Source organism: Nilaparvata lugens, chromosome X, assembly GCF_014356525.2.
Source record: "Nilaparvata lugens isolate BPH chromosome X, ASM1435652v1, whole genome shotgun sequence".
Lineage (NCBI taxonomy): Eukaryota > Metazoa > Arthropoda > Insecta > Hemiptera > Delphacidae > Nilaparvata > Nilaparvata lugens.
In genome coordinates, this window is record NC_052518.1 from 95,413,762 (window position 1) to 95,426,671 (window position 12,910).

Sequence of the window (12,910 nt, forward strand, 5' to 3'; positions counted from 1 at the left end):
TGTTATCAGTTTATTTTATGTTAGAAGTTGCTGTTAACAGCTTTTTTTCGTTCAAAGCCTTTCGCCTGAATGTCTTTTCCGTTCGAAAACATGCCTGTTCACACATGTTCGACACACTTGTCCTGTCGTTAGTGGCCGGCCTACTGCACACCTGACTGGTACTAACGTTCCGGATTTCGACTGTACAGTTGAAAATGTCCGGCGAAACGTAATGTTAGTGGCTGGTCCAAGTATTATCATTAGTAGAAAGATGTCACTAGTAACGCTGTACTCCTTGACCTCCTTCCCTGATATAAGCAGAAGTAAGCTGCTGCCAAGTACCTCAAACATACTCAAGTCCTGTTGTATAACAATGTGAAAATTTGAAACATCACATACATTAAATTTCTTATTGTAATCAGTACTTGAAGGGTGAAAAATTAAAAGGAAATACTTTTCAGTTTCACTTAGAATTAAGCGTAAAATTCTTTTTTTTTTCATTCTTTCAACATTGAAATATAATAGAGAAGTTAATTAATTATTCATCCATCCACTCATATAATTATCATAAAAATAAAAATATAAAAATAATAATAATTATAAAAAATAACAGTCTTCCAGCCAAATATTTCCCTCTATAATTCTTCAAATTCTCTGTGCGATCAACATATTTTTTGTAACTTGTTGTTGGGCTTTACTCGTCTGGTTTTGTATGAAAATTATGTATGTTGACCTTCCAGTCTCTGTCCGGCTATACTTTCATATGTGAAAAGATTTTTCAAAAAATTTCAGTTGTTTTTTCATGAATGCTTATTATTCATTTCCGACTTTGTGTGCTATTTTTTCAATCAGTTGAACAATATACTATTGGTTCATTTGTTAGCCTGGGTTCTTTATGTGTTTCTGGAATTTAATAGAGATTTCTGTGAGAAATGCATTTGTGTGATAGCTTAATGTGCTTGGTTTTCGGTTCTGTTGAACTCTTCCACAATTTCTGTTAGTTTCTTTGTGCCTACAGTATTATTTAGAAAGCATCTTGAATTTTCTATGCAATGTTTAGGTACCTACTTTGTATAAAATGGATTTTAAATAGTGACACTCATCAATAAGTAGTTTTTATGGTTAAAGTAAGAAAGGATTTTATGTGAAAAATATTTCTGTAATCACTAGAAAAGATCTAGTTTGTAAGGAGGTCCTGATTTTATCCATTTTTCACTTTTATAGTATTTTTGATAGATTCATTGCAAATATAATATTCCTCATAAGAGTGATACTTCGAATGATAGCCTACTACTTACCAAATAGGACTATAGTTAGATACAAATAGAATTTATTATCTGTCTATGAGAACTATTCTTGAAAATGTTTCTATGATGATGTTCGTTACATAATTATGAGTCAGATGACCCCCGCTTGATTAAATATGATGTGATACATCTTTCATACTAAAAATAAGACCAGAATTTCTTATTAGAAAGTATCTTAGCCTCCAATCATGATTTATATGCTCTGTTTATTCCTCCATTTCTTTTGAATTATTTTGTAGTTCTGATCTGGTATCATTAAATTTCAAAATCCTTTCAATCCGTCAATATACTTTGAATTTAAAGTAAAAGTGCCATTATAGTCCTCTTATTAACGGATATTGTAAGAAGACAGTGATCTGTTTAAACTCCATTTAAGACTAAATATCTGAAAAATATCTATGTAAGTAGCTTACCTTATTACAGTGAACAACTCACACACCAGAACATAGAGTTATGGTAAGATGAAGGTAAGGTTTGTTTAGAGTTTTTTTTGTATAGTATTTTGATCAAAGCACCTGCTTGGTTTCTTATTATTTTGATATTTTTAGGCTTGTAGTTTTGAATTTTACACACATTCAAAGTCAGAAGAGACACGTAAAACTTAGTTACTATAGTAAGCCTAGTAGAATGTAATTTAGTTTACTCCACTAAAACATCCAAAACCTTTTTATCCACGCACAAGCCTTGGGCTTATGTGGGCATTATATTCAGCTAAAAAAACGTATATTTGTTATTGGGTGGAAGTTTATTTAATATTTATTATATATTGGAGTTGATTTTGTGAACTGTTTATTCATTTATTTATTTATTTGTTCCTGGATACAATCACAAATCATATAAATATGATTAGGAAGGAACAACAGGCTTGTTGTGAAATGCCAAGAATTATAAAATGGTTACTATTGAAATTTGATTTGAAATTGAAATATAGGTTAATAAGCATTAGGAAAATTCATTCATGGGACGATATTTTTTAAACAGACATATTTTCTTTGCTTCTATTTCTATATGAAGTATTCTACTCAGTAATCCCATATTCATATTTCTCTTCTCTTGAAAAGTATCTCCCCATATTCCTGTCCAATGCCTAGGAATTGTATGATTTTTCTGGCGAACATTGACAATCACGTTTATTCTCCTATAAAAATCGAATAAATTGAAATTGAAAAATTTAATTACAACTTCATTGTGAATCATGACGTATTATTTTTTGAGCTGTACATAGTTTTAACCTGGTGACAAGGTGATCTTTCTCAAATAATAGTTTAACTAAGATTTTTAAATTGGCATTTAATGGAACAATTTTGGGAAACTTACTAAAACCTGGTGACCGGTCGAATATTGAACATTTATTTTTAAAAACTGCTTTCAGGCTACCTTTTTCTCATATGGGCTATAAAAGTATGAAAGTTTAAAAGTATAAAACATTATCATTGATTTATTTTGAAAGCTTTCAAATATATTGCCCCTGATATGATTATCTATGAATTTTTATTTATAAAATGAATTTGGTTTGTGAATATTGGTTTGTAGATGTGTTTTGTGTTTTGGTAGAATACCATTCAATAGGAAAAAAATCGAGCTGTTTTTTTTCTAGGTAATTTCAATCATATCTCAGTATTTTATTTTTCCATAACTCATTAAATACAAAATTTGTATTTAAATGTAAACTGGGAATTTCGAAACTATTATTAGCGGTTTTTAAGCCTAATTTTGCTCGAGATTTGTTTTAAATAAATTAATGTTACAGATTAAGTAACATTGTAGGCTACTGATTCGAAAATGTTATAGTTGATTTGAAATGCTTACTTCCGTACATGTAAGGAAGTATTCCTACTCTATACTGATTTTACTTGAATGAAATGTTATATTTTGAAAATATTAATCGTTCTCGCCTACCTAAATTTGGATTCAGATTTGTTTCATAAAATACGTGTTTACAGATAAAATAAGTAACATCAATACCATTACATATCACAAATTTACTTCTCTACATATTTACATGTACAGATGTACACTTTACTGATTCATCATATTTTGTTTAGGAAGTCTTACAAAAACGCAACATTAATTAATTAATATGTGAGAATTTATCTGAATAATGCAATTTTAATTTTTAAAATTTTCACCCAACAAGTAACGCAAATTTCACTGTACCTACATTACTCATTTGTTTTGTTGAGTCCGCATTATAAGAATTTGTTAATTAGATCTTATTAAATTAATTATTTTTATGATAATTGAAGAGACTTGAGATTTTGTCAATGTTCCACTTTATTTCAATAAAAATTATTCTTTCACAGGAGCATGCTTTCGTGTGTGCTCACACACTACTTCCCAACATTCTACTTCTACTTCCCAACAGAAGTTTAGTAGAACTTTCCACTTCCCAACATTAACTTACTTTAGTAGAACTTTCTACTTCTCAATATTAACTTACTTTAGTAGAACTTTCTACTTCCCAACATTAACTTACAGCTAATGATGTGTGAGTACACACAAAAGCATTCTCCCGTGAAATAATAATTTTTATTGAAAAACGTGGAATATTGACAAAATCTCAAGTCTCTTCAATTATGGAAAAGTTTCACAACATCAATATTCACTCTACAAACTTTATTTTCATGATACTTTTTAGACGAAATTTATGATGAATTTTAAACAAGGCGACAACAGCAATATATATTTTATAATAAATTATCGATCTAAAATTGAAAAAATGCTTAATATTCAACATCAATTTATCGACTTCAACAATCGTTATTTGAAGTCCATACAGGGAATTTCGAAAATAGTTAATTTCCTCCACCTACTGTCTAAAGTACTTACTTTACTCCCTGGAACATAATACTAAAGTCCAAGTTTTTCGCTCTCGGGACGAAAAAACAGAAAAAACTCCCTAGGGATGAAAAGTAACTCCATTTAAATAAGAAGGGAAGCATCTCTATTTTAAAAACTTACATTAGAAATAGGTTAGAAGGTCTAAGCTTAGATGAGGAAGCATAATAGAGTAGTCATTGAGCCAACTAAATTAAATACCTCAACCGGAAATTTGAGTAAGATATGGAATATATGTTTGTATGCTAAAATTGCCTATTACATACTTCATATTAGTATTCTACAAAAATTTAGAAATATTTTTTAAATATTCCATGTTATTCAAAATACCAGCCAACAAATATTTCCCATCAACTAATCAAATTTGGAACGCGAACATGTAGTTTATGAGTAGGCCATTGTTGTTACAACTTCTGCTGACAGACAGCGTATAGCGCTGTCGGTGGTGAATTGTGATTACTTCCAGCTGTTTACTTTTTAGGTTGAGTTGTAACACATTGTTACTGGTCACGTAAGGTTTTAACATTATTTTATTTGCAGTTTTTATAAAAATGTAGGTGGAGGAAAAATGTTGTGTATATCACGAGTGAAAAATGCTTTTTCTCCCTCAGGGAAATTGCGCCTCGGGAATCAATCTTTCCCCTTGGGGAGAAAAAGTGGCATTTTTCACTCTAGATATACAATAGTTATCTGTATATCTAGAGTGAAAAGTACGACTTTTTCTCCCTGTGGGAAAAAGTTTGAAGCCCGAGGCGAAGCCGAGGGCAGCAATTTTCCTGAGGGAGAAAAAGTATTTTTCTCTCGTGATGTACACAACATTTTTCCTCCATCTACATTTTTTCATAGAAACTGCAAATAAAATCATTCTAATAACTTACGTATTGGTGACAATGATTCCTAACAACATAACCTAAATCTAAAACCTAAAAACCGATCGTCTGATTGGCACTGCCGATTGCGCTATCTATCGGCAAAAGTTGTAACAATTATATCAGCTGAGCAGCTACCAAAAATGGCTGACTCCAGATCACGCGGTTCAGATTTGAATTGCTGATCAAAAATATTTGTTGGCTGGTATTTCGAATAGAATAAAATATTTTAAAAATTGTATAAATTTTTATTGTCTACTAATATTAAGAATATAATAATTATCATACAAACATATATTTCATGAGTTAATCAAATTTCTGGTTGTGGTATTGAATTCAGTTGACTCAATGACAGACACCTCTATTATGCTTTCTCATCTGAGCTTAGACCTTCTAACCTATTACAATGTAAGTTTCAAAATAGAGATGCTCCCCATGTTATTTAAATGGAGTCACTTTTACTCCCTAGGGAGTTTTTCTGTTTTTTACTACCGAGAGCGAAAAAGTGACACTTTAGTATTAGGTTTCAGGGAGTAATGTAAGTACTTTAGACAGTAGGTGGAGGAAAATAACTATTTTTGAGCCGACCTCTTTGTGGTTGTTACTGGCTCAACGATTTTCGTATTGAGTTTGTATATTTTTAGTTATATTCAAGTCCTATTTTCGGTTGTTACTAACACATTGTTGTGATATTGTGACAGGCATCGTTGGAAGTAAGACAGGCGGGACGTCGGACATTGGATCGTGCGACAGGAACCAACAGTGGCGGGGGCACAATGTCGCAGTCCGACTCAGTGTTGACGATTCTCCACTTCAACGATGTCTACAACGTGCAGCCGCAGCGCGAAGAGCCCGAGGGAGGGGCTGCTCGCTTTGTGGCGGCCATTAAGGCGCATGCGCATCTCGATCCTCTCGTCCTGTTCAGCGGAGATGTGTTCTCACCGAGCATGCGTGAGTAGCAGACACACTATAATTTTTTCATCGAAAAGAGATACAACAATAAAATTAATAATTATTGTTCATCAAAAGGAGAGATAAAAATAATATAAGATTTGCAAACACTGCAAAATTTGTGAGTAGCAGACACACTATAAATTGTTCATCGAAAGGAGAGACACAATTACATAAAATTTGCGTTTGTGTGCGTATAAAAGTGATGACACATCACATACTATTATACAGTATGACCACGAGAAACATTCACATTTCAGAAATGAAAAAACATTATTAATTTTTCAAGATATTATTTATTCAACTTGAGTTAAATAGTTGTGATTATATACCATTTACTTTCTTAGAGAAAATTATGTCAGGAAGGTGACTTCCTTCTTCCCTGAGGCAATTTTCTATTCTGTTCATAAAGCTCTTCCACACTCGTTCCAGTGTATCCTCATTGATCCACGCCACCTCAGTAAGTCTGAGATGACAAACTACGATAAACAAACTACAGGGTGAACACGATAAGCATTTACATTTTGTAAATAAAAAACAATATTAATTTTTCAAAATACTATTTATTCAACTTCAGTAAAATAGTTGTGAGTATATGCCATTTACTTTTCTTGGAGAAAATTATGTCAGGAAGGTGACTTCCTTCTTCCCTGAGGCAATTTTCTATTCTGTTCATAAAGCTCTTCCACACTCGTTCCAGTGTATCTTCATTGATCCATGCCACCTCATTGAGTATCGCCGCTTTCAAGTCATCCAAAGTGATTTTCATTTGTGGGGACATTTGAAAGAGCAAGTTTATCGTCATAAACCCCATAGTTTAGATGACTTCTTGAAAGCGGAGATACGTACTGAGGTGGTGTTGTTCACTGCACCTACACTGGGACGAGTGTGGAAGAGCTTCCTGGGGAACGCACCAACTAAGCTCCCCGACAGTAAAGCTCCTTTTAAAACCAATTTCAAGAGGATTTACTGACGGCACAGTATACATACAGTATGGAAACTTGGCTAGTACCCTGACGCAAAAATCCGCCATCTTGTTAGGAAGCGCCTCATTGTAATAGTATTGATGGTAGGTTCGGATCACTCTAATGATCCGGATCAATTGATCTCGTTCACTGCCACGAGACAATCAGAAGACCAGGATTGGAACTTCCCAAGGTCACGTGACGTGTCTAGTATTAACGTCATGTAAAAATCATTTGATTACAAGTTTCCATTCTGTACCTATTCTGTGCTGACGGCGTCAACTGAGCTCCTGAGAGAGGAGCTTAGTTATCGTCTACGGTCCCGACAACTAGTCCCCTCTGAACCAGTAGGGGATTTACTGTCGGGGAGACTAGTTGACGCTAGCGTGCAAGGAGCTTGGTTGTTGTCACCGAACCCGCACGATCTGAGTGCCTGAGTTTTCGCGAGTAAACTGACATATACAGTAGAACCTCTGTATAACGAAGAGAGATATTCGTTATTGAGAGGTTTTTCTGTCAAGAAAACTGCCTCGATCTTATGGATCTTGTAATATAAAATCACGGCGGTAAATAAATGAATATGGTACATAAACATCGCGAACGTAGGTATGGCACCTATTAGGCCAATATTAATATGGAAATTTTAAAATTCATGCTGTTTAAAATAAAAAACATGTTTTTTGAATATTTATAGAATTTATTTCCAGATTGCTTGATATGTATTATTAGTAGAGTTTAATTAAAGTACATACTCAGTAGCAATATTTTTCAACTTCATTCACCAAAGTTATTTTACAACTTTTTACACTACTATCATATTGAACGCAAAATACGGTAATTTTAATAATCGAATCCATAGAATGTGTGAAACTGTGTCTGTGATTGTACTTCCCCGCCCAATTCAAGCTGGTTTCAATGTTCAATAGGGGATCAGCTGTCGGGGAGACTAGTTGTCGGGTACGATCACGACAACCAGACCCCTCATAGGCCTATCCAGTAGGGATTTACTGTCGGGGAGACTAGTTGTCGTGAGCGTGTGAGGAGCTTAGTAGTCGCCGACAACTAAGCTCCTTCGTTCTAGTAGGGGATTTACTGTGGGGGATACTAGTTGACGGCAATGTTATATTTTGCCAGGGGATTTACTGACGCCTATCATCAAAATAGCGAGGAGACTAGTTGTCGGGGAGACAGGTTGGCGGAATAAAAAATTGCCTCAGGGAAGAAGGTCTTCACCTTCCTGACTCTCAACGTAAAATTAATGGCATATCCTCACAACTATTTTACTAAAGTTGAATAAATAGTACTTTGAAAAATTAATATTGTTTTTTTTATTTCCAAGTAAATGTTTCTCGTGGTCACCCTGTAGTTTGTTTATCAAAAGGAGAGACAACTATAACTTGAAACTTGCACTTGTGTGCGTATAAAAGTGACTCAATCATCTGCTCTTTATCATATTGTTGGAGTCTTTAATACCAGTTCACAATGATTTCATTCACACTGAATCACACCTACTGTGATTACTGAGTTGAATCATAGAGAATCAATAGCGTAAGTAGATATCCCACGGTATAGGGCGTTTATGTCGCAACTTTTACTGTTATCTTAAGCCCATAGTCAACGTATTTCTTTCCCGTAATGCTGTGTGACGCTGGTAGTCTCTCATATTGTGCCGTTCATACACTCTCACCCCGCCAAAACATTAAAAATCGACAATAATCGGCTTGAGTTAACAGTAAAAGTTGCGACACACACGCCCTATACCATGGGATATCTACTTACGCTATTGTTTCTCTATGGTTGAATCTATGACAAATATGTTGTGGCCGCACATAGCAACATACAGACGGAGGAAATATCCCTCCTTTATGTTCTAATGCATGCAGACGTTTGATTTTTTCTTTGACCATCTGCTAAAGTGTGCATTCATCTTTAGGTGGATACTGTAAATCGGTGTTGCTGCTCCAAGATCCATTTTCACACATTTGATTACATCGTCCCTCGGCTCCCAGAACTGACTATAGTTCTGAATTAACTCAACTAATATTCAAATCAAATAGTTTTTTCTATTTTCGTATGAAAAGAACTGCATAATGAATAAGAGAAGCCTATATAAGATTTTGGTATACATAAAAATAATATTGGTCGACATCACAAGTTTAACAAGATTCCTCTTCTGTTATAACATATGCATTGTTATGAAAATTGTTCTCAATTGATAATGCCAAACCTATAGAATATTCTCAGTACTTTCCGTGTCCAAACAAGCAATCATTAGATACACAGTTCCCATGTGAAAAAAACCAATAATAATAAAAATATATATATAAACATTGGATCAAACATTATCATTAAATTACATGTTTCCAAAAATTTGCTCAAATATTCTCAGTTGAGGCATAGAGAAAAGATGGCATACTATGATATACCTAGCATACTGAAGATGCTTTACCTATGCTATCTTTTCTCTATAGTTCAGGTGTCTCCTTCATGAAAGTCAAGGCCTGTGTCGAAAGGTTATAGAGGTTGTTGAAAAAATAGTGACAAAAGAAATACAATACTGTACGTGTGAAACATTATGCTTCTTTATATTTTACATGGTGTGTTGTATAAATTAAATTGAAATGATCGGTTCTGATTTTTGCTGGGCTTGCAAAAAAAATCTTGAAACGGTTTTGTTTGAATCTTCAAAAAGTTTTGAATCTTGCAACCGTGTTGCACACACATTATTTACAGAATTAATGTAACAAAACATTTCATGGCGGTTACTCATGAATCTGTCCTGTCCTTATATATTATGTTGTTGCCTGGGGCCCATTCCTCGAAAGATACAAGTTAGATATTCACTAGTAAATCAAAAAAGATTTGTTACTTTTTATGTTTCTCAAGGAAAAGTCACCTATCTTTCTACATTGTCGATGTCAATATCACTTCCAACCATCTGTTGAATCAACCAGGTGATGAATAGGATGTTAGTATAGGGAAAAAACTCCTGGATCTTTTAAAGGACACAGGTATTGGTTTGCCCAACTAACATACTTGGGACACACAATAAGCTTCGGTTGACGTGTGAAGTTAACAATTCGATCCTTGAATTCGTCCCTTCAAAACATATAACATAACCACCTGTTATTTTTTTAACTTCATTAGTGATTGTCACATTCTATTTTTATGATATTCTGTTATTTTATTTAATAACCGTTGATCACTAGTGAAAAACGGCCAAGCTTTTCACTAATTCAATAGGTAGGTGACTAATGCTTTTTCATATGCTGACTTTCTCATTTGAAACTGAATTTTTGAAAGTGAATCATACAATGATGAATCATCTAGTAACAGACGATTGAGGGTTGAGTAATATTATGTCACTAGTCACTATAAAAACATATGGTGTCCCCAAAAGTAATAAGTTTGTTATTATGCTATAGTAGCCGCACAACGAGATGAACAATGTTTCACAGGGCGCATATGGTTAGTTCCACTAGTGAATTGAGAGTCACCTGTTAAAATTCATAGGTGAATATGTAATACTCATCTATTTCACTATCCATGACGAACTGCAAGTCAATAATCCGTTTTTGTACTATTTTTGATGTAGTTGTACTACACCTGACTGTAGTGTCGTCAAAAATAGTTCAAAACGAATGAACATGTAACTTGTGAATTTTGAGAAATGTGTCTCTGACGTATACGAGTATTTCATGGTGCATGAGTTAGATTGGATAGATAAATAAATATAATTTTATTGCATAAAATTCATAGAATTAAAGACTACGTTCTGAGTAGATTTTTGCCCACACCTTCTTCTACCAGAATTCCCAGTGTCGCTCTGGGCCGGCTAGACTCTGTCGGCGTCTGGGGTGGGCCGCAGCAGGGGACGGGACGCTTAGTGTGGTGTCCGTCAACCACCCTCGTTCAAGTCGGGGGTTGAAACAGGGACTTCAGTGCTTTATTGAAATGATTCCCTCTTTTAGGGAAGAGGGGTCGTGCTTTCGCACTGCCTAACAGGGTTGGGCGTGGAGAGACGGGAGTAGGAACATTCTGGTATTCTCGGAGAATACAGTCTTCGGGACAGGAAAAATGTTCCCTATCTTTGCTGGAGGTCCTCTTGCTATTCCGCCTGGGGCTAGCAGGCTAGAGGGGCCCTGGAACCGGGCGTCGCTGGCAGTCACCGAGTCCAACACCTCGGTCACCGGTTGTCTCCAGCTGTCAGGATCGAGATCTCCGGGTCGAGAAAGGCGTTCCCAATCCTTACTTGAGGTCCTCTTGCTTTCCGACCCTCTTCGGAATCCTCCTGGATCTTGTTAGATTTTGGTCCAAAATTTAACTTGTTGTCACAGGTCGAAACAGGCTGTCTGGCTGCCACGAGCAGCGGAAGTCGTCGTACGGGACTCGCCTTCTCGCCAGTGCCGTATCTCGATGCCTCACGCGTCTTCCTTTAACTCCAGTTAAGGGAAGGCGCAGTTCGAAGTTGTTGAAGAAGTGTAGAGGATGATCGTGTCACGAGTTGCACCCGCTCTGGCCGCGTCCTGATCCCTTCCACAGCTCAAGACCAACTGACCTAACCTCACTAACTCTCTCTTCTGCTCGGCCGGTCTTCCTTGGCAGCCGAGTCAGATAAGATAAGGATGCGCGGTGTAGCTGAGCAGTAGCCCAGTGCCTGAGCCGTTCGTTGTACAACGAGATCTTTTAAAAAGATTACCGAGCGTCGACAAAACTAGCTCTAAAATCAATTTCCCTCATTAGTCACGAAATACATCGTGACACAGTCAATATACAAAATATAACACACTAATAAAAGTGAAGATACTACTGCTTACAGCATGAGCTGTGACTCTTGACCACAAAATAATAATATTATATAATTACTTTTTAATTGAACTCACTACTGGCGCTCAAGTGTTACTTTTGCCAGTAGAGCCAACATTTTATTATTATTATTAATAGTTCCCTAGTTTTTATGTATGTATTTTAGTTAAGTGCAGTAGCACATATTTATTTTTTGTATTTTGTTTTTGGCATATAAATTCATTCATTCATTCAATAATAACTAAAAGTGCAGGTACACAAAAAGTAACAAATAAATACAACAAAGTTTATAATTAGTTTTTGAACTTTTTTTGACGACATATAATATATAATATATATTATAAACATATAAAGTTAATAATATATAAACATACACCTACATACATAATAACATGTCACTAAGCAATGATTATGATTTGTGTTGCAGTGAGCACATTCACGAAAGGCGAACAGATGAGCTGTGTGCTGAACAACTGCAACGTGGCTTGTGCCGTGTTCGGAAACCATGAGTTCGATTTCGGCCTGGAGGTGCTGAGTGCTCGCACCGCGGAAACCAACTTTCCCTGGTTGATGTCGAATGTGATCGACAACGAAACTGGCCGACCCCTGGGGGATGGCAAGATCACCCATGTTGTGGACTGGGTGGGCAAGCGACTTGGTCTGATTGGCCTCGTGGAGAGAGAGTGGCTCGACACGTTGGCTACCATCAATCCCGATGAAGTCACCTTCTTGGATTTTGTCGATGTTGGCAACAAGTTGGGTGATAAACTGAAGCAAGAGGTATGATGTCATGGTCAACTTTCAATTTTCCAGGGTTTTGTTCAATTTTATCTGTCGCCACTTCATTAGATTATCTGGGGGATTGCCATAAGTGCTTCATGGAGCTTCTCTTTACTTTACTTTACTCTACTCGTTCGTCATATGAAACTGCACCAAGGAAACAACGCTCTCGCAGTATATGAAACGTCAAAGTGTAATCTAATATATTACTAATATCCTTCATCTACCAACATAACAGACAAGAGAACACAACAGATTTCACATAACATACATTAATCAAACATCAACCAACAAGGAAGTCTGCTAATCTGTAAGGACACAATACAATAATATTAAATAAAAAGACTAATAAGTTGTTAAAAACCACAGATTCATTGATATTTAGAAATACCGGGTTTCGGTTGTTACACCATTG

General features: G+C 35.5%; 1 protein-coding gene across 8 annotated transcripts in view; it reads left to right on the forward strand.

Moving 5' to 3' along the window:
* The window catches only part of LOC111056372 (NAD 5'-nucleotidase), a 51,575-nt gene that overhangs the window by 13,413 nt on the left and 25,252 nt on the right, over nt 1-12,910 (forward strand). For all 8 annotated transcript variants that reach the window (XM_039442752.1, XM_039442753.1, XM_039442754.1 and 5 more), the window contains 2 exons: nt 5,695-5,944; nt 12,143-12,495. In XM_039442752.1, coding sequence (XP_039298686.1) covers nt 5,695-5,944; nt 12,143-12,495 — 603 coding nt within the window. The remainder of the gene's footprint in view (nt 1-5,694; nt 5,945-12,142; nt 12,496-12,910) is intronic.